Raw genomic sequence first — 25,704 nt, forward strand, 5'->3', positions numbered from 1 at the left:
CACTATTCTTTCAGCACAATCAACCAACATTGGACTCTTCACTTCTATCAATCCAACAAACTAATATTTGCTCTCTAATATTTTAAAAATTCGAGTTCGTTTGAATGGTATGTGAGGAGAAGAATTGAACATTTAACTTTAAATTAATAAATATTATATCAATTGAGTTATTTTAAGGAATTGTTATTGGAACATTTCTGAAAATTTAGATAGGAATGAAAGTGAAATCATAAAGAAGAACATAAAATAGAAAAGAAAAAAAAGAGAAAAAGTTTGGATGATTGATGGGAGAGAGAAAGAAAGGAGAAAGCAATAGTAGAAAACACAAGAAAGTCAGCAGAGAGGAAAGTCCAAGTCCCACTTTGTGGGCAGCATTTTTCTTTTTAAATTCAAACCAATTTATTAGTTATTTATTTATTTAAAAATTCATCTTTCTTTCTTTCTTTCTTTCTTTCTTTATTCTTCAAAATCATATAATAAAAAATAAAATAAATGTAATTTAAGAATGCCATTTATGATAAAACAATTATTTTTGTTGGGGGTAAAATTATTGTAATTAATTTGCTTAGTTAGACTTCCAAAACGGTTGCATTAGGAAATCATGAGAGTGGAAATAAAGGCATCATCTGATTCCTTACCCTTTTTCAAACTTTCTCTTTTATTTATTTATTTTTGCTTTTTCATTGCACAAAATTATTTTTAAAAGAACAAAAAAAAGCTGTAGTTTGATTTTCTCTCTCTCTCTTTCTTTTAAAATTTTTATTTGATAATTTTCTTTTATTATTATTCAAATTGGCAACGACAAATTTAAGAACCAAAAACTGAAACAATAACAAATAAACAAATTCAACAAGAAGAAAGCTGGAGGCTGAAGCAGCGCCGCACACAACGAGCAGCAAAACCGAACCCAACAGTTTTTTCTTTTTTCTTTTTTCTGCTTTGATTTGATCATTCAACCGGAAATTCAGATACTTTCTGGTACCCCTTTTCATTTCCTTTACTTTTTTTTTTTTTTACTTATTTTCTTTGGTTTTTACAGGGTTTTAGGGTTGTGTTTTAAGGGGTTTCTTTGTTGTTCTTCGTATGGATTGCTAATTTTAGGGAATTTGATGGTGCAGTTTGCTGAATTTTGGAAGTGGGTTTGATTCGGATTATCTATTTGGATTGGATTGTTGGAGAGGATAGATGTTTAGAAATTAGCAGAAGGGGATTTTGGAATTTGACTTATGGATAAACTGTGCTGTTTTAATGCTTCATATTCTGGGGTAAGAACAAGCTTGTTTACCTTTTCTTTTCTTCTTCTTCTTTTTTTTTTTTTTTTTGGCTTTGTTTTTCATTCCTCAATTATAATTGTATTGTTTCAACCTTGTGGTCATTTTTGTATGTTGCTGTTCTGTTCTTGTGTTTAAGGGCTTCTTCTTTTTAGCAACAGAATTCTTGTAATTCTATCAAAATTCTGATGAACTAGGTAGACTTATGGATCAATCAACTCTTCAGATGGGTGAGGGAAATCTTATAATTACAATCAAAACTCTGTATGATCATGGCATAATGCATAGCTTTAGTTTTCTATGTGTAGAGGGAATTTGTTTAGTTTCTTGTTCTCAAGCTGATGCTGCCACAAAAACGAATGATATTTTGTATGGGGTTCTGTTCTTTGGTTGAATAAATGTTTTCTTTTCATATCTTATGTGAATCATCAACAGCTTATAAGTATGATACTTTTGTTGGTAATTTGGTCATGTAGATTAGATCCGCATTGAATTACGGTAAAGGAAGAAGCCATGAGGGGATAATCAAGTATGGGTTCTGCCTGGTTAAAGGGAAAGCTAATCATCCCATGGAAGATTACCATGTTGCTAAATTTGTTCAGATTCAAGAACATGAATTGGGACTCTTTGCTATTTATGATGGTCATTTAGGAGAAAGTGTGCCTGCCTATTTACAAAAGCATTTGTTTTCTAATATCCTGAAAGAGGTAGGGTGTTAATTACCTTGAAACTTTCTAAGCTAATCATTCATATGGCTGCTCTTTCTATGGTTTTTATTCACTTTTTTCATTATAGGAAGAGTTTTGGGTTGATCCCAACAGCTCCATCTCAAAAGCATATGAGAAGACGGACCAGGCGATTCTATCCCACAGCTCTGACTTGGGTCGTGGTGGATCAACTGCTGTTACTGCTATTCTGATTAATGGTCAAAGACTATGGGTGGCCAATGTTGGAGATTCACGTGCAGTTCTTTCTAGAGGGGGTGAAGCTGTACAGATGACCATCGATCATGAACCGAATACGAATACGGAACGTCGAACCATTGAGAATAAAGGTGGCTTTGTTTCAAACATGCCAGGTAACTTACATCTAAAGCTGAATGACATGCCAATTTTTCGCCCCTTATATTTTGTACTGATGCACAATATGCGTTTGCTTGTTTTCCTTTGGCATTCATTTATCCGAGAAATTTGTTTAGCTTGGGTTCCTATCCAATTGTCATTCTTGATGAACTTCCAATAGTAGTTGATATCTTTAGAGATTTTAGAACAGCCAGCCAATTTGACCACCCCAGTTAAAAATTTAATTAATCATGAAGATGAAAATTGTCATTGACCTTCCCTCCATGTCCAAAGATGAAGAGTACAACTTAAAATTGTTTAAACCACTTTATCATTCTTTTTAATATCCTGAAAAGTTTATAAATATATTGCACTCCTATGGGTTTGAACTGTAAGTCACGACTCATGATCATGTTATTAATTTATGTCAAAAATCCTGAGAAAAATCAAAGTTCGTGTGGTGACTTTTATGAAGTTTACTCTTGAAGGTTTTGAGAAATTTTGAAAAAACACAACCAAACAACCTAAAACATTTGCAAAATTCATCCAAACTATTCTTAACGTTGACCAAGATTTTAGTCACATTGATGGGACAGAATAATTAGGAGTCCTCTAATTTAGGATTCTAATTTAGAAACAGCCATGATACAATAGGAACTAACGTGTTTTGTACTGTCCTTGTTTTCCTTTTGTGATTTTTGAATGGTTGAAATCACCATCTTTTGCAACTTTTCAAGTGCCTAATATTGAAATAGTGATAGTGAGGTTGCTTCCACAACGTTAGAATTCGTGTTTTTTTCTTTTTCCTCTTCTGGTTCATGTTGTGTCTTAGAGTACTAATGTAATGTTAAATTCACCGTCATCCATCAACTTCAATTTTATGTTGATCGGTGATGTATTACGGTAATAATATAAGGAGGTCATGAGTTTAAGCTTCTATAAAGTTATTTTCTCCCCAATTAATATTAAATTTCACTTGTTGGACTTTTATCAAGTCCACAAGTGGGCGTTCAAGTGTTAATACAATATTAAATTTACCCTAACTCATCCGTCCAAGTTTTTGTGTTGATTCAGTATTTAACATGTTTATTGTGTAAAACAGGAGACGTACCTCGAGTGAACGGCCAGTTAGCAGTTTCACGAGCATTTGGAGACAAAAGTCTAAAATCTCACTTGCGATCTGATCCTGATATACGTGATATTAATGTAGATGCCAACACGGACATATTAATTCTTGCCAGCGACGGTCTATGGAAGGTGCTATTATCAGCTTTCATTCCTTTCTCTCTGCTGCATTGCACTAACACCTAATACATTAACAGCAGCAAAGGGTGCAAAACCAATAGACAACACAACAAATTTCTTTCATTACAAAGTTCTTTTTAAAAAAATCCATTTTTTGTCCACATTTTTCGCTCTTCTTACGTATGTGGTATGAAACAGGTCATGGCCAACCAAGAAGCTGTCGATATTGCACGAAGAATCAAAGACCCACTGAAGGCTGCAAAGCAGTTGATAACTGAGGCTTTGGAGAAAGAGAGTAAAGATGATATCTCATGCATTGTGGTTAGGTTTAGGTGATTTTAGCCTTCAAATTTTTTTTCTCCCCGCCAGATTCAGTATATAAATCCCAAATAAAGATTTTCCTTTTATGGAATGGAAATATAAGTATTAGGCCAACAAAGTATATACACACGTTTTGGGTAATCCCTTGCAAAGGCTACGATATTTATAGCCTGAAAAAAGAAGAAAAAAACGGAAAAAATAATAAAGAGTGACGGATACCGTATGTGTAAATTTGATTAGGCTGATTATGTTTATATTTTTTGATATGTTCTTTCTTTTTTACTGAAGTTGACTGTGGAGTTTTGGTGTACAATATGATCTTATTTATTATATGTAAGGACTACGAAACCTTGTAGTCCAAGAATATGCCTTCATGTTTGATTTAACTTTATAGGGTGTTTGTTCTTTAAATTTCAATTCTTTTTCTTCTTTCTAAATGTGAAATGTTTATTGAGATGGGAATGAAATTTCATCCTTTTATTATATATATATATATGAAAGTCTTTCTATCTCTGAGATAATTCTTTTAGTCAGTTCATTTACGGAAACCATAGACCTTGTATTGTGTGTATCATAATACAACCATTGAACAGCATAGAACATTGCATGTAAGTACATGTTATCTACATCTATAATAACATGTTAAAATGTAAATGCAATTTTTTAAAGTATGAGTTATTAGCAATAAACATAGCACATAATCATCAATACATATTGTATATAAGAGATAGCTGATTGAACTTTGATTTGCAATATTTTAGTTCAACTATTTAACTTTTTTTATTTTAATTGTGTATCAATTTAAACAATGATTTAGTTCTTATGCTTTCAAATTTGTAACTATTTAGTCTTTCGATATAAATAAAATTTATCAAATTTTGATGTAAATATTATCAAGTTTTTTAGTTCCGTTGATAAAATAGAGACTAGTTTGTTATAAAATTTAAAATTTAGGGATTAAATTGTTAAACAGCTAAATTGTTAGGTTAAAAAACCAAAAATGATTTTGATTATTATTATTTTTTAAAAATTAGATGTTGAGGCCCAGTCGATATAAGCAGGCGAAGCCCACGTAAAGAGTAATAGCCAATAGCCATAGTTTAATGAAATTACCAACTTATCCCCACAGAAGCCATCGTCTAGGGTTTCAGACGCTCTATATATATATATATATTCATCACCACTCTTTCACAACGCAACAGCTTCTTTGAGTTCGAAGATCTCTCTGTCGCATTAGGGTTTCGTTTTAGTTTAGGGTTTCATTATTTTTATTGAAATTTAAGTTATTGGTATTTTTATTTGTGATTGGTTTAAATGAGTGAAATCGCCTCTTCTTTCGGCTACAAGTGTTGAGATCTTGCGATCGATTTCTTGATGGCTTTGTTCTGGAGGCGTATATTGATTCTCTAAGTTATGGGGTTTTTTCTTTCGTCCAGATTTTGTGTTATATCACAATCTCTGGTTCCTCCTACTTAGGTACATTTCATGTGTACATCTCTATACCAAACGAGCAATTTTTTCTTGTTTCTTTCTTGTTAAATGGTTTATTTGACTCTTGTGATGTGGATTAACCTAACCCATAATCCTTCATTGGTTCTGTTTGATGTAGATTTTTTAAGGTAATTGTAGAGTGAATTATATCATACTGATTCGTTTCAATTGGAAAAGGGAGATTATATCTTAGATTTGGAGATGTAAAATGGAATTTCAACCGCACATATTTGAGTTGGATTTGGATTAAGTCTGCTAAAGTTCAACTTTGAGGTATTTCATATGTCGTTTGGATGAAGATGTTAAAGAGGGTTTTGTTTGGATGGAGGAGACAATAATATTTTGTTGAGCTCTTGGGTTTTTGTTTGTTCTAAGAGGGACGTTGGATTGGAGCCAATGGTACTGTTGGTCTTAGGTCTATGAAACTTTCACACAGGTAAAAAAGAAGGTTGTAGAGCGGAAATACTTTGAAAATGATTATAAGTTGATGTAAAATTATCAAGAATCTTGCGTCTACGAAATTGTAAATTTTAGACAACCAATTTAATTTGTTATATTGTGTGTTAAGCTCCATTTTAATAAAATTTTGAATATTTGCAAGAGAAATTTATTAGACTAAACTTGTAATTTAATTCAAAAAATTAAATGTGGAACATTCTGAAACCTACTAGAAGGGACTAAGTTCAAATTAAAATCAAGAGAATTGTAAAACCTTTATGCCCTCTAGATTGTAAACCCTATGCCCTAGTACATCATAAGGATTAAATTGTGAAAATTTCAAGTTAGAATGGTCAGTTCAGAAATTACTTTAATCTCCAAAATTTGGGACAATATCATGTTGTACTTTTAGCAGAAAATATGGGCTACAGGATTGGAGAACACGGCCAGAGGGATGGTGGAGAATAAATACGTAAATCAGATTAACTCCATGTGTTGGATTGGAGAACTCCTATTGTGTATTGCATGGCCCTTCAATTTCATTCTTCTCCATTCTCATTTTTTCTACGTGGTAGAAGAATTCGTAACTTGAACATCAAGAGTTACAAAGCTGAAGAACAAATCGCTTACCCCTCCTAACGAACTTGATCCAATTCCGAACCCCTCCGCCAAATGCCTTCCTTTTGCAACTTCACTGAGCCGAGAAATCGATGTCTACGTTCTTCCATCATCAGATGTGGACTTCGTTCCATCACCACAGATCTTAAAGATGGGTTACATGAACATTGCTGGGTTCCTTAAAACTCAGGATCAACACAAACCCAACCTCCTCATCGTCAATGGGGGAATGCAATACGCATCTTCACCCCACTTGAATGTGTATGTGCCAGACCTTGTCTTCGTTTGGGAATCGATCAGGACTCCGCCAGAGTGGTCTGACTCGTTCCAAGCCTAATGCATCATGCGTGTAATGGCTGCCAACTCAGTGCTGAAGCTGAGCCTCGTCGGGTTGAGCTATAGTGGCTTTGTGTAGCGAGATACAGAGTGGTGATATGTAGCAGGGGTGTATATGGGAAGAGAAGGACCTGAAGAGGAGGCAGCTAAGATTTTGGTGCCCCAAGATTCTAAGTAATTGATGGAGTTGGTGAAGTTTGCCCTCTTCAGCGTCCCAAACACCTCTGAGTATTTTCTAAAAGCGATTTTAGAATTTTCATGATCACTTTCGATGTGTAGCCAAGCATCTCCACCTTCATCCAAGTATAGGTTTTGGAATCTTCAAATTCAGTTTGTGACTGTTGCTCTTTGACAGTCTATGTGTAGTGAAAATGTAGAAGAAAGGAAAGAGTAAACGAAAGCCATTCCGTAAGATAGGAAACATCCAACAGGCTGGTTTCATCATCTAACATGCCTTCATTTCGTCCAAGTTCTCTTTTCTTCCTAAATCATATGCAAAAGAATAACCTGTTATTTGAAGCAGCCAACATCGATAATTTGGGGAGAAGGTGATAAGGTATTCCTATTAGAAATGGGTCACAGGCTAAAAGGGTAGTGTCTCTCTCCAAGATGCTTGGTTTATTCTTTCCAAGTCGACAAGCTCTAGAATTTCGGGCATTTGGGAGAGAGTGCTGAACTTGTAGTAATCGAGAATGCAGGCATGCGTGTGATTTGGAAAAGCCCAAGGAGTATTATCACCACTTGAAGTCCTTCCTTGGCATCAAGCATAAAACCCATAAATGAGCTTTGAGTCTAATTTCAATCAAAAGATTGGTCAAGAGGCCTCTCTATAGTCTATATCATTAAATTTTTAATGAGTTGGTAAGATTGAACCAACTGTTTTTGGTAAACAAGTACTTGTTCATACAATGACAACTCCAGTAGCAAATATACTACTACTCGCCTATAAATGGTTAAGGAGACAGGATATAGATATACCTTGGCGCAATTGTGCTGCTGATAAAGAAAGAAATAAAGGTTATCACTCTCTCTCGAATCTGAAGTATTTTATAATGATTAATGTTTAAATTACATGTCTTTGGCAATTTAACGAAAGGTCTATATTTAAAACCACCCATAAGGTAAATTATAAAATAAAAAGTTGCAGAGAAGGATGTTAAGGAAGCTGGCAGAAGCAGAGTATAAATCAAACAAGCAGTGTATATATGTATATTGATGGGAAGAAGTGCTTGAGAGGAGTAATTCGTAAAATTTAAAATATGCATGGACTGAAAAGTAATTAGGAAAATATAATGCATAAAAAGAAATTAATAGTTAGTAGAGAAAATATTAGAAAACACTCACGTCAAAGTCATCTGATAAAGAAAGATAGCAACCAGTTCATATTTAATAAAGTCTTCTAGATGTTGAACAAAAAAAAGTTTTCTACTTCTAATCTTTTCTCTTTCCATCTTCTAATAATAGCTGGAAATGGATAATTGAATATTATGTGGTGGAGGTACTTTTAAGATTTGGAAGTTAGAACTACTCTCCTATCATGAGATAGCAGATAAAGGAAATCTTATCCTATCAACTATCATAAATTAGCCACGTGAACTAGAGTTGATTGGCCACTATACCCTCCCCCTATGAGAAAGTCAAGATATTTTCCCCTCTAATATTTCATGACAACTAATCTTTTGTGTGGATGTTTTCCCCTCTAATATCTATAAATCTGTCGTAAAGTTTATCAGTCTTAGGAATAGGAACAAATCAATTGTTCAAGGAGAGGGGCTGGAAAGAAAATTAAACAGGTTGGAAAGATGAGAATACGACAAATATGAGAAATAAATCAATAAAGAACATACAGGTACACGTTGTTCAAAAAGGAAAAAGGAAAAAGCAGACAACATCTCGAAACACAGAATAGAAAACAGAGCTAATAATTTCAGTGAACCCTATTGTGTCCTATCAACATGCCCAAATAACAGTTAATAACAACTATTAACTACTGCATGTTCCATCGTTCAATGCTTCAACCCCAGTAACCAAGTGTCATGTTGATTTAACTCTGCAAACAGAATGTTTCATTCGTGATTTTTTTATTATTACATGTTTATTTTTAAAAATAAATGTTTGTTAATGATTGACTAGAAATGAGAAAACAAGAGTTAAAAATGTGTCTCATGAATAGAATTGAAACAAACTTACCTCTACCTAAAGTTCATCGGCATTGGACTGCTCTCCTGTTAATTGAACAAATATAAAGTCAACCACTGCAAAGTAAAAGTCTAAGTTTCTAATTGAAAGCTAACTCCTACTACCAGACTAGATTCAAATGACAATTTGATTAACTTGGGAAGACCAACTTTAGGAGAAACCATAAGTCACCAACTATTTACAATCAGATCATGCCTCGTTCTATGTTATCCTTAATTCAGAACATGAACTCACTGTATATGTAAATTGATTTTTCATAACTACAGAAGATCAGGGTCAAAATCTTAACTAATTGCGAATCTGAACTCAATATATTTGTTAATTTGACTCTGGTCAACCATGAAGAGACCAAGGGTTGAAACCATATGGAGTAAAACATTAACATGAAACCAACGATATACAGAAATAGAGAATATGAACCACCTTCATCTGCAAGATCGGATGTCCACAGAGTCAGATTGTCCCTAAGGAGCTGCATAATAAGGGTAATGTCCTTGTAGGATTCCTCATTGAGACTGTCAAGTTCTGCAATAGCCTCATCAAAGGCCTGCTTAGCAAGGTGGCAGGCCCTGGAAGAAAATGACACATTTAAAAGAATAGAATGATTGAAAAAGAAAGAATATTGACAGATCGTCTCTAGTGGTGTCACTATGCAGAGGCTATTGTACCAAGTAAAGCTTCCCTCATCACGATTCATGACACAAATTAGTGGTACTTTTTTAAAGATCAAACAAGGAGATGATTCTAATAAAGGTTTCTCAAGCCTTCCCATTCATTTAGTAAGTTTTCAAAATGGAAATGTATCCCAGCCAAACAGAAAGCACATTTTGCAATATTAATTACCATGGTCAGTGATAAAACAATTCCTCGTTTCATTTTTTTCCTCTCATGTTGTTGGGGAGCAGGGCCAGTAGATGATGGAAGAAACAATAAGGGAGAGAAGTTCACCTTTCAGGGGAATTCAATATCTCGTAGTAGAAAACAGAGAAGTTCAGAGCCAAGCCAAGTCTTATAGGATGAGTTGGAGACAAATCAGAGTTAGCAATTGCAGAAGCAGCCTGCACATGTAGAAACAGTCAATTGATATCATTCCCGTGGAACTTTAGATAATAAAAATAGACAGGAAAGGATAGAGCAGTGAAAATGCTATTCCAGGAATACAGGAAGAAATAAACTTGCCTCGTAAGACTTTAATGACTGATCCGCAACTTGTTTATGCTCATCACCGGATTTAAACTCAGCCAAATACCGACAGTAGTCTCCTTTCCTATAGCAGAAGATAGAGGAAAAACATGGTAAAACCCATGATAATCATGTGAAGTAAGCACATCAATTGAACCAAAGTCTATACATAAACTGCACATTTATGGTTTCCCTCTTCATGAAAACAAATAAACTATTTGAAGAGTAGAAACAGTAATTCAGTGATTGTATAAAATGAAGGAGGTAGAGAGAAATCCCCTTGATGACATCAAAACGAAGACAATAAAACTGACCTATTTGTTATGAACAAGCATATTAATACATATAATTGCCCATATTTTTTTAAAGTTTATTCCACATTTCTACATTATATATCCAACCGTCCTGCATATTAAAGTTCTCTTCATCTCTATATTTGAGTTGAACGGGGGAACATTAAAAATCTCACATCTTATGGTAGAACACAGTAGATTCTCCAGCTGAGGAACATGGAAGGAGATGCTGGTCAATGATTGACAATATTTTACTGCATATTTTAGAGAGCTCATCTTCAACCCCATGCCTGTAACCAATTATCCGTTCCACGTTCTTCTCATTATGTTTGGTAGTTTCCTTCTGTTCAATTGAAGACAAAATACGCCAGGAAGCTCGTCTAGCTCCTATTACATTCTTATAGCCAACAGATAGCAGATTTCTTTCTTCCACAGTCAATTCCACATTTAACTTCGCAATTTTCTTCATTTCCTCAACCATCTCTGAAGCATGGAAAAGGCAATAATGATCCAAACTATTAGATTAAAAAAAAAGGAATCCTGAAAATCGTATTATAGAATGAATGAAAGTAGATGTCTCAGTTTATCCCATTGTCATTCCATCTACATCTCTACAAATCCAGTCAACATCGAAACCATGAGCACAAACACTTCTCATCTCATTATAGCTAAACTACGATAAGAACAATAGCAACAACCAGTGATGAAATTATAATGTCTTGTTATAAGAAGTTATAGCAAGTAATTTCTAAGCCAAATTGAAATTCTAGATTTAAGCGCCAAGACGCCTCAACCTACAAACAACAAATCCTGATTCTACTTCTTTTCATCAATGCTCCATACATTTCAAAATATAGCCCTAAGAAGTGATTAACCGCCACAACTATTTCGAATTTACAGTAAAAAAACAATCAAAACAACAGTAATCACTAAAATTCACAGAATCGATCGAGTAAATGAGCAAATAAATCCATAATAAAGCAATTGATTGTAGAGATAAACAATATCATGCCTTCATATCTCTCAGCTTGTTCAGCCAATTTAGCAGAGTAAACGAGTAGTTCTCTCTCTTTCGCCATCGCTTCTCCAACTGGAACTGAAATCGTGGCTTCGAATTTGCCTCTGCTGCTTTTGTACTTCGGCTTGTACTCTCACTATGGACGTTGGACTGAGTTCTTCATTGTTTTTGTATTGATATTTTGCTTACACTATCACGGGAAGTTAAAATGATCTCATGGGTTTCGGAAGCTTTTTGCTTGACACGTGTAATATTGGCGCGCGTGTATAGTCAAATCAGCCGTTGGATTAAATTGCAGTTTTAAAAGACGGTTCCAATGAATGGGATTTGACGTTGACCGTAAGTTAGGTGACGGCTGGGTGATGTAAAAAGATCGAAGCGGGGGATGAGATGACAGTTGTAAATTTTTTTAATTTCCTTTATTATTTTGCCTTCGTTTTTTTTCTTTCAATATTCAATATTTAAGGTTTAAATTCATTAAAGTAACTAATTACTTTTTACAATCATTTTTTCTTTTTGAAAAAACATTGGATTGCTAGAAAATAGGAATGAAATAATAAAAATCTATCAAACCAACCATTACAAAAATTTGTAGTAATTTCGTTAGTAAGTTTTAAGAGTTGAGGATTTAGTTATTGTATTTTAAAATTGTAACTTTATAGAAAATTTTGATATTTAATAAATTTAACAATCTACTTGTAAAAATGTTTTTGTTATCTTTAACTACAGTGACAAATTTCAAAAACAAAAACGAATATTTAAAAGTTACATTTGAACAAAACGATTGGTAGGGGTAGTCATATAAAAGGTTGTTTTCGGACTATCATGGTTTCATTCGTTTTATTTTTTTAATTCTATAGAATTATGAGGAAAAGTTGATACGTATATTTGTATAAGAACATGATAATAGAGAAAAGTATGTTTATGGTTTATTTCCTTCTAAATTTTGGAAGGGACAAGTTTGTAAGAATGGGCTTGAGACGTGAGTACACAAAGAAATATTTTTGTAAAAACCTTGGGCTGGGCTTCGTTGGGAGGACAAACAATTCAACATGTCCACTTGACGAGCCCAATAATATTTTGGGGAGATTTCAATATGCCATTCAAGTAAACTATTGAATAAATGTTGATTGATTCTTATAAACTAATTAATAAATTATGTGTAGATCTCAAATTTTGGTACAACATCAACCATAAATTTGTTATAAAAAGAAAAGTAGAAGAAAGAAAAATAAAATTATAGAATATTAAAGAAGTCGGAAGTTTAAGTTATCTTTTCATATAATCGAATCATTTATTTTATAGATTTTTATACTCTCAATTTTCTTTATAATAGAAACTCTTTAGCCCTCTATAACAAATATCTCATACTATTTTCTCTCCGTCCTCAATTTTCAAATAGGTGGAATAAATCAATGCTAGTTTTTTTTTGCATTCTTTTAGACTTGTGCTCGATTATGGTTGGTTAAGCCAGACTGCAATGATTATTTTGGGCTTGACTGCAATCAAGTTGAGTTCGAGCAAAATGGAATGAAGTGAGATCCTTTTTGCTATCCATTACTTTGTTTAGAATGTTTCGTTCTTCTCTTCGGTCTAAAATATCTCATAACACAACTTAGTCAATCAATTTATTTATTACAACAATTGCATATATAAAATATGAATATTCCAACTTATATTTAAAGAATATAAATATATATAGAAAGATATTTAAACAATCTGACATCATTTTCTTAAAAAGAAAAAGAAATATGATATTAGAAATGGTTAGACAAATTTATTTTATTTTTTACTTTAAAGATGAAATAAAGAGAGTAATTAATATAGAGATGAGTGAATCATTCAAATTGAGAACATGGTCATATCTAATGCGTTTGACATAAGTATATGATTATTTTATTTTTCTTCCTTCTCACTCACGAATTAAACATGAAATTAAAATAGCTACCATATGGTACCATCAACCTTATTTTAAAAATTAAATGTATCCCTTAATGCCTTTTCTTTTTCTTCTTCTTCTTTTTAATATATACATTTTACCTAACTTATTAAACAAGTTCCGCATTACATATATATATATTTGGACATTTTCGAATATAGCGTAATAAATCAAAATATTTACAAAATATAACAAATTTTCATATTCTATCAAATTATATACATTGGTAAACTTTTATCAGTATCTATCGTTGATAGAATATGATATTTGATATATTTTATAAATATATTATTTCCAATTTTTAGTTATGGTTTTATTTTACATTGGTCAAGGAAGAGCCTAAAGTTCTAGTCAAATTGTACAAGTGGAGCTGATTTTAAGTTTTTCAAAGACTTTATATTTTTTAAAAACTTAAAAGTAGAATTTAGAAAGATAATAAAGAACAAAAATTTGTGGATGTGGATGATATGTGTATAAATTTAATTTTCAAAAACTAAATACTTATAATCTAGATAAAAACTATGAATTAGAAATATGTTATTTTTTTGATAACCACTGTATGTATGCTGAAAGAACGTTGTATATCTTGTAAGTTTATATACTTTAAAAGCGTTATTTGTATTATTTTCATATTTTTTGGACTTTCTTAATCCTAAATTGTATTAGAATGATATATTCTAAATGACTTCATATGTAAGATTAAATTTGTCTTCATTCATAATTTTAAATTTTTTTGATAATATAAGACGATTTCAGGTGGTATCACTACGTCTGTTGTTCAAGTTATTTATTAAATATATTGATTTTCAAGTCTTCTGTGTATTTCAAGTGAACAAACGAGGGAGAGTGTTGGACATAATTTAAAACGATGAAATAAGTTTTTACAACAATAAATGTTTTACTCTCTCGTTGTTAATTTATTTTGAGATGAAAATTAAAAGGTGGGTGCGAATCAGAATTTTTTTCATTTTTTTCAAATTCAAACATAAGAATATTGTTTTGAATTTTTGTCCAATTTTTTCTAAAAAGAAAAAAAGGGTGTGTTGTAAAATTTGCTCTTATAGAAATCGAAGTACTTTCTTGTTAATATATTTATTTTTGCAATTTTTTCTTTTGATTTGTGATTATTAGTTTTGGTTTAAAATATTAATGTCGTGTTTATCCACCTGTAATTAAAAAATCAAAATCAAAATAATTTTATAATTATATATATTACTAAACATTATAAAATAATTTAATTTTATTCTTATATGAAAATATATAATTTAAAAAGCATTAAAATTTATTTTTTTTTTAAAAAATAAATATATTTATTTTTCATTTGTTAATTTGAAAAACATAAAAAAAAAAACACTCATTTTTATTTAAATTTTTTATAACAACGTTTTAAAAATTATTTTTCGTGGTTGTAAAATCGTGGTTCAATTATTTTTAATACGACTAATTTTTTAATTTTAAAAAAATAAAAAAATATATATCAAACCACACGGACGCCTCAAGGGTATTAACTAACTCAAACTTAATCTAAAATTAACCTAAATTGAAACCTACACTTAACAAGTAATAATGAAATATTAGAGGCATTATTAAACTTTCTAATAGCCAAGGGTTTTGAGTTTTGGGTTCATAGAACATATGTATGTGGTGGATGAGGATTCCAAAATTCACACGTAACTAAATTTTAATTTCAATTAATTATCATCCACTAATCAACTTCTTTTCATCCATCCAACTTGCTAAATCAACTTTTACCAAACAATAAACATAGTTTTATGTATGTATGTAGTAATTAACATGTTTTAATTTCAATCTTCACATTTTGGAACTATTTTTTTAGTTTTATACATTCATTAAACCTAAAATTTAGTTCATTTATTAAAAAAACTATTATCGTGATAAACATATTAAAAGCTGGTTTATTTTCTTATATGAAAAATATTATTATTATTATTTTAAAGAACTAAATTTATGATCTGTGGAAAATATAAATATTAAAACTGAATAATAAAAAGTCTAAAAACTAAAAGGGAAGAAACTTGAAAGTATTTGAATTTCAAATGATCCTTTTTAACTTTAAAAAATTGTTTATATATTTCTTTCAAACAAGATTTGCTATTTGCTATTTATTATTTTAACTACAAATAAAAAAGTTTAGTATCTTTGGTAATCTATTAATGATTTTTTAAAAAAAATGGTTTTTTAAAAGAAAATTTTCTTAAATTATGAAAGAAAACTAAGAAATATGGATCTTGGTTTTAATTTAGTTACTAGACTTAAATGATTTTTTGTTTTAATAAACAATTTTTTTAAAAACATATAAAATAAAAAACGAAAAATGATTATCGAACCGAAGCGAAAGGGTAAGATTGTCAATTAGTAATGATAGAAAAAAATAAAAAGTAGAAAGAAATAATAATTTGAGTACTTTATTAACCTCAACTTATATGAGACATTATAATAGCCAAGTCTTTTCAATGGTACACAATTCCTCTCATCCATTGTCTCCCTTTTCATTACTAATCATTAAAACTTATACAATTTTGTACTCTAACTTTATCCCATTCATGTATACTTGTTACATACAAATGTTGGTATAATTTGATAAATATTGAATTCTTACACTTTTCATAAGTAATCGTAGACACGTGAGAGGTTATATCACTTCAATTGAAGATTAAAAAATTATTATACCGATGAATTTAGAATAGGCTAAAAAGGTTAATCTAATAGTTGTTATTTTTATTATGTTTGAAGAAAAAAATCCAATTTGTTTAAAAGATTGTTTTTTAATGTTGAATTTCTTGAATTATTGAGTCTGACTGTTTGTATATATAAAGCCAAACAAAAAACAGTTTCCAAATATTGACATGCAGTTTTTTTTTTCTTTTTTTAACATTAAAAGTGATTTTGCTTTGAAAGAAGAAAACTTGTGCTTTTTCTTTATATGGTTTGTTCATGACATCTTCAAGAAAAACTTTCCTCATATAAACAATTACATGATCTCCATTATGATTCATCACTGTCCAAACTTCAAATAATGATTTATATTAGAATATTAGCTTTTAAATTTAGGACTTTCCTTAAGAAATTTTATCTTTAACTTAGATAACCACTTTACTTTTTCAACACTTCACATAATCTCTCTCAAGCTTGTAAATTTCATTATATGAATCAACTAATGTCCATTAACAATTTATTTTCGTAACAAACTTGATAGGAAGACTTTAAACTCCTACTTCAAAACAAAGAGTGTATTGGATATGTGAATGATATGTTCCTTAAAATTGATATTTTCTTGCCATCCACGTAATTGTTTATGAAATTTGTATTTGATTATTGCTAAATTTGTATTTTCTTTTCTAAATTTTGTCTTTGTTTTTTAGGTGGATATTATGTTTATAAGCAATAATTTCCTTTCAAATTTATTTATTTAGAAACTTACAAGATCATTGATTGAGTAAAGAACAAGTGGACGGTCTGATTTAAGCGTGGGTAGATTGGGATTGGGCATCATGATGAGGTTCTGATGTGTGGCGGATTGACCTTCCACGTACTCCTTGTTAGGATGTCACCCATACAACAAACTTCTATTGTTACCACTAATTTCTTTTAAAATATTTTTTTATAATAATGTGGATTTTATAAAAGAAATATGATATAATATATATATAATAATAATGATAAGAAAAAGGTGAAACACATTTTTCAAGTTTTCAAAAATTATTTTAATAATTTTAAAGGACGAATTAATAAATATCTACTTCGGTAGGCATAATTTGGTGGTTGTATAAATTGTATTGATTATATAAGTATGAAATTTCAATTTTCATTATTTGTAGGTCCATTTTTTGTAATTATTGTGAGTTTGGAGGGTCTAAATATTTAACACGTTTAGAAGTTTAGAGGTGTAGTTAATATTATTAAAAATTTGGGGTATAATTGCAACTACCACCATATTCTATGGTGGTTTTTGCAATTTACTATTTTTAAAACTTTGTGTCGATTTATTGGTCAATAATGAAAATTGGTTTGGTCGTAATATATCTTATTGATAGATAAACAATTATAGGTCATAATCACACAATTGTAATTTTTATCATGTTTACTTTGAAGCATGTATACGTTAGATTTGTTATAACTTTTACTGTTATTGTTATCATTTAGATTCAAACAGTAACAATAATAATAAATGTGATAAATTTTTACAGTAATTTTCAAACAGTACGAAACAAAACCAAACAAGAAAAATATTTTAAATTAATTTTAACTTTTCCAATAATCACCGATTTAGTATATTTGAATCTGGTAAAAAAAGTGCTTTAAAACTTAATTTAAAAATCAAAGTGCCCGTTGCATGGAAGTTTTAAATTTCTACTTTATCTTCATTTAATGGTTTTAATTATCTTGACTAAACACATAAGAATACTAAAAACCAAATTCTCAAAATGAATATGAGCATTTAAAGATTGATTATATGTGTTTTGGTAATAATTTTCAAATTTTAGTAGAACCTTTTCATAAAAGGTAAATAATTAGAAACAAAATAGGTAGAAACTTATATTTTGCAAAGAAAAAAAAACATATTATTATTATTAGAAATAACATCATTTTCATTTTTTTGTTGTTAAAGCAAAGAAATTAATTACAATATATTAATATATATATATATATGTATGTATAAATTTGTGTAATATAGATGGGAAAGGTTGAAGAGATTGAAAAAGAGAAGAGTTGTGGCCAATAAGAAAAAAGATGTCAATTTCTTACCATTCAATGAATGCATGTGATCATCTCACACTTCCCTTTCCCTAACAATCACCCAATTCTCCTCTCTCAATTTTCACATCCAAAATATAATATTCCCTTTAAACAAAGTTTTAGAATTCCATAATATTTTATTCTCATAATTTATTAGTGTTATTTTGTATTGGTTTAATTGAGCAAATCAATATTAACACTAGCGCCTAAAGCACATAAAGAGTGATGTTTATCACATACAATTAACTATATATATTATCGTTTTTAATAATTCATAGGTATCTTATAAATTATTTATAACACATACTTCAATTAATATTATAGCGGTAGCATGCATGCATCCTAAATACAATTATTATAACACAAACACTATAATAATCAACCTATCCCGACAAATCATATGCTAAAAAAACATTAGAAACTAACCATACAAACAATTCTTTTATATATTAAAAGAAGATAAGAAAACAATGCATCAAAGAGCCACGAAGTTATTGGAATCGATTCCTCTGTTCACATTTCAATAATTAAGAGGAATAAATTCTATATAAAAAGAAAATCAATGGCCTAACTTCATCAAAATCTCCATGGTGTAAAATTTAGTTGGAAGACATTTTGTCTTTTCTTTTCTTTTTTCCGTAAAATTTGTTGATTCTACAATTCTATAAATTTACACACAAATGTCTTTTCAACAAACGATTAAAATCATTTTCTCATATTTTTACTTTATTTCCAAAGTAATCCAATATACTAATTTTTAACCTTATTTTGCTTTAAAATATTCATAATTAAACTTTATATTATTAGATAAACAATATTTTTGTTTGATTTTAAAATTTGTGGTTAGATATCTAGGATTGAAGATGACCAAATACACTCTAATTTAGTTACAACAAAAGTTTCATCAACTACAATTTTGGTAGTGTTTTCTCCAAAATATCCATCGCTATCAACATTTTTGTAAAATCGAAAGCCTCGACAACTACAATCGGAACCTTGACTTTGAGGGTAAAAATAGCAACACTCTGAAAGTGGCAAGTATGAAAGAGAAGAAGAAGAAGACAAAACGAAACGACAGAAAGAGCCGTACGTCTTCATTAGTACGACCGACGGTGACGTCGTTTTGATTGATTTTTATTTCAATTTTTCATCCATGTCTTCCACTGACACTTATTGGCAGTGGAAAACATGGTACCTACACGTGGCGGGAAGCAGATGCGGAATGATCTGACGGCGCTGGATGAAAGTTCGAGAACATGATAGAGGGTGGAGCCCATGGGCTTGCGTGGGCCACAGTGTGTTTATGAAATGGCCCATGTGGCATCCAAATTTTCACCATATAAAAACAAATATTCCACGTCGTATTGGCTGGCAGGTGAGAATGAGCAGAAGACTTTAACGATTTTGAATTGTTTTTTTAATCTCTTCTTTATTATTTTTTTTTCCCATATGAGAACAAAGAGGTTGTTACTTGTTAAGATTGCTATTTTTATTGAGTCTCTTTCTTTTTTTTCTGTTGTTGGAGAATAGATTGGTTTTTTAATCTGACTCTAACAACTTTGATGGTTGATTTTTTCAAATGAGAAATTGTTTTTTTTTTTTAAGGAAATTAGATATTAAAGATATATATGATTGACCATCAAGTAGAAAAACAATATAATACTTATTAAAGTAAGCTTAATTGAGTAGTAATTAAGACAAGTTTTTATTTTATAGGTGAAAGATTTGATTCTTATTCATACAATTGGTTATGATTTCAAACCATAAAAATCGAATTAAAGGAGTTTGATATCAATTTTGATATATTTAAAAATATTTTAAGATTTTCTTATATTAAATTACTTGCACGAGAATGTTAATAACCACAAAATTTATAGCTTTTAAATATCTCAATTCACAAATGTCAAAACGAGAACAATCGAATTGTACTCTCAATTCATCAATTAAATAACGTTATTTCATTATGAATTTATATGGTCTTCGTGCATATCGCGAATAATGCAGAGCACAAGTACCAAAATTAATGGAACGAGAGCTATTATTTTAAATTCCCATGAATCTATTGAGTGAAGTAAAAGCTAGTGCAACTTGGAATTAAAATGAACAACGATTATTTGACTTCTTCAAATGTCAAGCTTTTTGACACTAATTAATTATACGTAAAAAAGAATAGAAAATTGACTATAAATTCAAATTGGAAAAAGAAAAAAGAAGAAGAAAACGAACCGAACAAAAAAGACGTTAGAAAAAAAACAGTGTAAAGGTTAGGGAATTGAGAGGTAAAAAAAAAGTGGAAGGGGGTGGGTAAGAAGGAGAAGGATGCCGCGTTCCATGCGCGTCTTGTAGTTCTCTCTATCTCTATCTCTCTGCTGTGTAAAACTTTGGAAGCTCTCTCTCTCCCTCAAAACTCTTTTAACTCCTCCCTCTATTTATCCGTACCACCCCCCACTTCTTCTTCTTCTTCTTCTTCTTCATACTTCAATACTACTCTCTCTTCTCAACCTCCTAATTTGCTTCAACACCCTAAACCAACCATTTTTTTTTTCCATTTTCTCCTTCATTTCTGGTCAATCTGGAAGACCTAATCCGCAAAAGGTACACTTTTCCCTTTCCCTTTTCTTTTTCTTTTTTACAATAGAATAGAATCATGTGGGTGTTCTTCTTCTGGTTTCGTTTTTGTGTTTTTGGATTTCAGATTTCGAAATGAGATCTGTTTTCTGTGTTGTGCTAATTATGGTATATGGTTTGGGTGTTTTTTCTTATGTGGGTCTCTTCTGCTGTTTTTGTTTGTGTGATTAGGTTTTTTTATCTCCCAGAATTCAACTTTTGTGAAGCTTCTAAGGAGAAGCTGCTTCGTTTACAACTCTGGCCGACATCGTAGTCATATCCTCTCCATCTTCCTCTACACTTGGCCCTTTTCAGGGATTTTCTGGTTCATGGGCGTCCTTCCATTGCACTTTGTTGTTGGTTCGTCGTCTTCCAATCGATTACGGCTAATCTCAATCCCTTCCACAATCTCTTAAAAAAAAATTCCAAAATTGTTTCGATCAATCAAAATCATTAGCGATGTGAGCATTCCTTCCAATTTAACAAGGAGAAGTGTTGAAACGGCCAGGTCGAGAGGATAGTACCAACGTAGAGCTCTTCATTCCGATCTTTTGAGGAATTTCTTTATATTATATTTCTAAAATTGTATCTAATGGCGAAATTCAATTGCTTCTCTGGCCGGACAGGGAAGAAGAAGAAAACCAAGGTATGTCTTCTTTCATTATTCTCGTATCTTAGTTAGTTGTTGAGTTTCTTGGGGTTGCTGTATAGATTGCGTATATCCTCTTAATTGCAGAGTGATTTGGAATCGCAAAAACCTGCTGAATTGAATTACTTGAAGAAAACTTTGCAAGTCAGCATCCATCATTCTGAGGAGCCTTTTCAAGTTGGAGAAGGGAAATCGTCTACTCTAGACGTTGCAATTCTGTACCCATCTGAGAATAATTCGAAGCTGGATGTTAAGGTGACGAACCATGAGAGCCCTACAGTAGGAGGAGCAGTAGAAGCTGAATATGAAGGGGAGGATGAGCGCGACGACAACTCTATCAAGCGTAATCCTTCCGACTTTGATCTCCCTGCGCAAGACAACTGTGGAGAAGAATTTGAGTTTCAATTATTGGGAAACCATTTTGATAAGATCACTATTGAAGGTGAAGGTGGTGAAGGAATAGGAGTAGAAGGAGAAGGGGTTGATGCGTCGATCCAAAATGGGCATCTTAGTGATCCTGGAATTGGTAAGGCAGTATGTTGGGCATCGCCTAAACTTAAACGCTCCTGCTCTAATCTTGAAACTAGGGATGTGCTTAGAGATTTATCTCATCAGTTGCCTCCTCCAAAGTCTCAGTCTTTCGAAAAATTGCAAGAATTGGCGAACGAAATGAGGGACTATGTCGATCCAGGCAGTCCAGGGTCTACTATGACCCATCGCAGTGCTGATAAAGTCATGTTGAAGAAGCGTTCTTCAAGCCAGATTCTTCCTTCAAGAAGTAGAAGGTTGTGGTGGAAGTTGTTCCTGTGGAGCCATCGAAACCTGCAAAAGCCGTGGACTATCAAGGCTACTCCCACCAGCTCTGCTTTCAACCAGCAAGGTGGGTATTGCTCTGACAATCTTGAGCCGAACAGAGCAGCCGGGAAAAGTATGATTGAATCACCTGGATCATTTACTGAGGAATCCTGGACCAACGGCCCGTGTAACAACAAAAGCGATGATCAGGATCAAGAGAAATTGTGCAATGGAGTCTCTGGTTTGTGGCCACAAAATCAGTGGGTTGCGTTTTCAGCAGAATCATCTTCGCTTAGAAGAGTGGATGAGTGGGTGAAGGATCTTCAAATCGAACCATGTATTACAATCGACGAGGTTGGAGGTGACAATGATGAAGCTACCGTCTTCCCACCCTCTCCTGAGAGAACTTCAACTCACACACCCCGACGTGGGGAAACCAATCTGACAGAAGAGATTTTGTATGCCAATAGTGTCATCCAGTCATTGAATTCTTCGTCAACCGTGGCTCACATCTCTGGTATTGGCTTAAGAGCCATACCCACAATCTCACACCTATCCGGTCTTAGATCAGTCAATTTGTCCGGCAACCTCATACGTAACTATTCCTTTTTATATCATTCCGTCACGCTTTTCTCGTTGCTTGGTTTTAATTATTTTTCTTGGCACTGACATGGCTGGTTGGTATTCCAGTTCACATTAACCCTGGATCACTGCCCAAGGGACTGCACACTCTCAATTTGTCCAGGAACAAGATTAGTGTCATTGAAGGGCTCAAAGAATTAACACGACTTCGGATACTGGATCTGAGTTACAATCGCATATCTCGTATAGGACACGGTACTGTTTTGAAAACTTAAAATGTGTTTAAATTCTATATTGTTGGACTTGGTTGATGGTAGAAGGAGGAGAAGGTGTAAATTTTATCAATTTCTGATTGAATGCGTGCATTTGTTTAACTGTGCATCAGGGTTGTCAAACTGTACGATTATCAAGGAACTCTATCTTGCTGGCAACAAGATTAGTGATGTTGAGGGACTGCATCGAATCTTGAAGCTGACAGTTCTCGACCTAAGCTTTAACAAGATTTCAACCACCAAGTCCCTGGGCCAACTTGTTGCCAACTATAACACTCTGCAAGCTCTTAATCTGTTGGGGAATCCAATTCAAAGTAATGTGAGCGATGACCAGCTACGCAAGGCAGTTACTGGCCTTCTTCCAAACCTTGTTTATCTAAACAAGCAAGCCATCAAAGCACAGAGAGCTCGAGAAGTTGCAACTGATAGCATTGCCAAAGCTGCACTAGGGAACAGTAGTTGGAGTTCTCGTAGAAGAACAAGGAAAACAAGCCATATACCATCGTCTTCCATTAGTGGGCACAGAAGCACTGCAAGCGTTGCACACAAAGGCAGGCACAGATCAAAAGCGCCAACCGTTCGCCATTCTTCTCTAAAGATATCATCGTCCGCTCTTGCCTCAACAACTCGTTAGACTTGGACCTTCCGCCGCCATACAAAAAAGATATTCATTAGGAAGTGTTTTCTGTTCTGTTTTCCGACTTTTTCTATTGTATCACATTGGATATCCTGTTTTTCCTGTCCATAGAACTACGTTTGTCAATGTTGTTAAGATATTCTCTTTAACCTGAGTGAATTAGTATTCCTTTTCTCAATAGCAAATCGATTTCTTTTGCATTTGGTCCATCTTACCAGAATTTAAAGCACGATGTTGTTAATATTGCAGAAAACAACTTAACACAAATCTCAGATTTGATCAATGATTATAGAATATGTTACTAATCCCACTTTAAATCAACTCAACAGCTTGAGAATCAGCAAATTACTAAGTATTCACTGAAGAAGATATATATTAAACTCATTGGAGAAACAGAAACAGTTCATTCCTGAATCAATATCATTCACCTTCGATACGTGACATCATTCCATTTTCTGCATTTGAGCATATCTACGCAACTTCTCATTGAAAACCACTTGAGGGTCTTTATGAATCAAGTCGCCATTTTCATCGTATGCATCCTTCAAGAAAACAACCCAATTCATTTCTGTCCCAGCCAGATAGAAGGTTCTGGGTTGTTTCAGAAGCATCTGATAAGTATGCTTAGTCAAGCTAAACTCCTCCTTGAACTCCACAATATGATGAATTGAAGCTTTCTTCTCTAATGTCAAGCTCAAGAACTCATGCACCACCCCAACTCTGTACTTCTCTGCTTCCAATGTCCAAAGCTCCAGCTTCGATCCGTCTGAATATGGCGAAACCAATGGGAGTGTATTCAACAAATTTAGCCTCCTCGTATCATCCATATTCAAATCCAAATCCTTGCCATGTTTCACAGGAAACTTGAACAGCCTTTTCACCTTATCCTCGTTCACCACAAACTCTCTCTCGAGCTGACTAACAGCCAAAGAAGGGTCCCAATTCACCAATTCCAACACCCTCTTCCCATCATCTTCAACCACAAGTCGGAAGTAATCCGGATACTGGCTCACTCGATCTCTAAAATCCTCTGGAATTCCAAACACCGACCTGCAACGATAGATTTTCGTCAATGGAATTCGTTTATTCGCCGACATCATCAGCAACTTCCTGACAGTTCTAACCCTATCCATCTCCATCGAGTCCATAATCTTCCTCTCTTCCTCCATCAACTCCTCCATGAACTCCGTAAATCCAAACCACATTTTCCCATCGGAGTGACGATAGGGTTCGAAAAGAAGCGGATGGCGTTCAATAGATCGAGCGACTTTGCGACCTCTTGGAAAGCCAAGTTCGCGATAGAGCTTGCCGGCATCATCGAGACGAAGAACATGCTCCGGCTGCTTGGAGAGAAAATCCTTGGATTTAAAAAGGAATCGGAAGACGGTATCAGTTTGGAGGATGCGCTCGAAGTGAGAAATGCGATCAGGTTCGGATTGGACGAGCTTGGTTCTAGGGCTATCGTGTTTCTTGCGTTTCTTCCTGAATTTCTTGGGGAGTTTGGTGACGAGGAAGGAGGTGGAGTATGGAGAAGAATGGCGAAGGAGGTTTGTTAGGGTTAGGGTTTGTCTTTGAGTAGACTTGAGGTTGGTGACGAGAAGGCGCCAAGCCATTACAATTTTGATTTCACAAACCACTTTACTCGACGCCAGGAAGTAAGTATTTCGATTTTTGTTTCCAAATTAAATAAACAACAAAATAAATTAAAATATTTACTATCGGTTGGATTACTTCTAATCTAAATTTCAATATTTATTTATTTATATTGATGACCGGACCAATCTATTTTTGATTAGTCCAACATAGAACTAGATTGATTTTTTTTTTGTCAACAGTACGTTTGAGTATTCGAACTTCTTCACCTTTGTGTGTATAAATATGGTATACCTGTGACTCAAACTTTTTGTGAAAGTTACATGCGTGGATAAATATGGTATTTAGTTAATTTAAAAGAACAAAATAATGTATCAAGTTATCAAAATATCAGTACTA

The 25,704-nt window shown here is 32.6% G+C and overlaps 4 protein-coding genes across 9 annotated transcripts; 2 read left to right on the plus strand and 2 right to left on the minus strand.

The window, feature by feature from the left end:
- The first annotated feature begins 709 nt into the window (after window positions 1-709).
- LOC101213414 (probable protein phosphatase 2C 10) lies at window positions 710-4,309 on the plus strand. 3 transcript variants are annotated; one of them, XM_031883615.1, is made up of 6 exons: window positions 710-978; window positions 1,102-1,265; window positions 1,748-1,978; window positions 2,067-2,349; window positions 3,435-3,589; window positions 3,776-4,309. In XM_031883615.1, exons 2-6 carry the CDS (start codon window positions 1,227-1,229, stop codon window positions 3,911-3,913), a joined length of 846 nt encoding a protein of 281 aa, XP_031739475.1. In that variant the 5' UTR covers window positions 710-978; window positions 1,102-1,226; the 3' UTR covers window positions 3,914-4,309. The 3 variants fall into 3 exon arrangements, with proteins under 3 accessions (XP_031739475.1, XP_004136289.1, XP_031739476.1); XM_004136241.3 differs by having other exon boundaries at window positions 711-978; window positions 1,119-1,265; XM_031883616.1 differs by lacking the exon at window positions 1,102-1,265 and having other exon boundaries at window positions 712-978.
- A 1,745-nt stretch (window positions 4,310-6,054) lies between these two features.
- On the minus strand, window positions 6,055-11,682 carry LOC101213169 (14-3-3 protein 7). Of its 2 annotated transcripts, none has more exons than XM_031882620.1 (7): window positions 11,468-11,682; window positions 10,632-10,938; window positions 10,160-10,247; window positions 9,929-10,038; window positions 9,404-9,549; window positions 8,972-9,006; window positions 6,055-7,535 (listed from the first exon to the last, which is right to left on the minus strand). In XM_031882620.1, the coding sequence occupies exons 1-6, from the start codon at window positions 11,532-11,534 to the stop codon at window positions 8,978-8,980; spliced, it is 747 nt and encodes a 248-aa protein (XP_031738480.1). In that variant the 5' UTR covers window positions 11,535-11,682; the 3' UTR covers window positions 6,055-7,535; window positions 8,972-8,977. The 2 variants fall into 2 exon arrangements, with proteins under 2 accessions (XP_031738480.1, XP_004136288.1); XM_004136240.3 differs by lacking the exon at window positions 6,055-7,535 and adding an exon at window positions 8,576-8,831 and having other exon boundaries at window positions 11,468-11,681.
- Window positions 11,683-20,262: 8,580 nt separating this feature from the next.
- LOC101212929 (hypothetical protein) lies at window positions 20,263-23,897 on the plus strand. Of its 3 annotated transcripts, none has more exons than XM_004136239.3 (5): window positions 20,263-20,765; window positions 20,970-21,423; window positions 21,514-22,816; window positions 22,912-23,058; window positions 23,189-23,897. In XM_004136239.3, the coding sequence occupies exons 2-5, from the start codon at window positions 21,370-21,372 to the stop codon at window positions 23,707-23,709; spliced, it is 2,025 nt and encodes a 674-aa protein (XP_004136287.1). In that variant the 5' UTR covers window positions 20,263-20,765; window positions 20,970-21,369; the 3' UTR covers window positions 23,710-23,897. The 3 variants fall into 3 exon arrangements, with proteins under 3 accessions (XP_004136287.1, XP_011652555.1, XP_031738173.1); XM_011654253.2 differs by having other exon boundaries at window positions 20,987-21,423; XM_031882313.1 differs by lacking the exon at window positions 20,263-20,765 and having other exon boundaries at window positions 20,812-21,423.
- Window positions 23,898-23,986: 89 nt separating this feature from the next.
- Window positions 23,987-25,684, minus strand: LOC101212691 (protein WHAT'S THIS FACTOR 1 homolog, chloroplastic). The gene has a single exon (XM_004136238.3). The coding sequence runs from the start codon at window positions 25,323-25,325 to the stop codon at window positions 24,156-24,158; it is 1,170 nt and encodes a 389-aa protein (XP_004136286.1). The 5' UTR covers window positions 25,326-25,684; the 3' UTR covers window positions 23,987-24,155.
- Window positions 25,685-25,704: the final 20 nt, after the last annotated feature.

Source organism: Cucumis sativus, chromosome 3 (assembly GCF_000004075.3).
Source record: "Cucumis sativus cultivar 9930 chromosome 3, Cucumber_9930_V3, whole genome shotgun sequence".
NCBI lineage: Eukaryota > Viridiplantae > Streptophyta > Magnoliopsida > Cucurbitales > Cucurbitaceae > Cucumis > Cucumis sativus.

Bases quoted from the DNA above. Each gene is read 5' to 3' on its own strand.
- LOC101213414 (XM_031883615.1), top strand. From the start codon at position 1,227: ATGGATAAACTGTGCTGTTTTAATGCTTCATATTCTGGG. The intron at 2,350-3,434 runs GTAACTTACATC...TGTGTAAAACAG, and splicing joins CTTTGTTTCAAACATGCCAG to GAGACGTACCTCGAGTGAAC. The intron at 3,590-3,775 runs GTGCTATTATCA...GGTATGAAACAG, and splicing joins CCAGCGACGGTCTATGGAAG to GTCATGGCCAACCAAGAAGC.
- LOC101213169 (XM_031882620.1), bottom strand. From the start codon at position 11,534: ATGGCGAAAGAGAGAGAACTACTCGTTTACTCTGCTAAATTGGCTGAA. The intron at 10,248-10,631 runs GTGAGATTTTTA...CTTCTGCTATAG, and splicing joins ACTGTGTTCTACCATAAGAT to GAAAGGAGACTACTGTCGGT. The intron at 9,007-9,403 runs GTGGTTCATATT...TTCAATTAACAG, and splicing joins ATCCGATCTTGCAGATGAAG to GAGAGCAGTCCAATGCCGAT.
- LOC101212929 (XM_004136239.3), top strand. From the start codon at position 21,370: ATGGCGAAATTCAATTGCTTCTCTGGCCGGACAGGGAAGAAGAAGAAA. The intron at 22,817-22,911 runs GTAACTATTCCT...TTGGTATTCCAG, and splicing joins TTTGTCCGGCAACCTCATAC to TTCACATTAACCCTGGATCA. The intron at 23,059-23,188 runs GTACTGTTTTGA...ACTGTGCATCAG, and splicing joins CATATCTCGTATAGGACACG to GGTTGTCAAACTGTACGATT.
- LOC101212691 (XM_004136238.3), bottom strand. From the start codon at position 25,325: ATGGCTTGGCGCCTTCTCGTCACCAACCTCAAGTCTACTCAAAGACAA.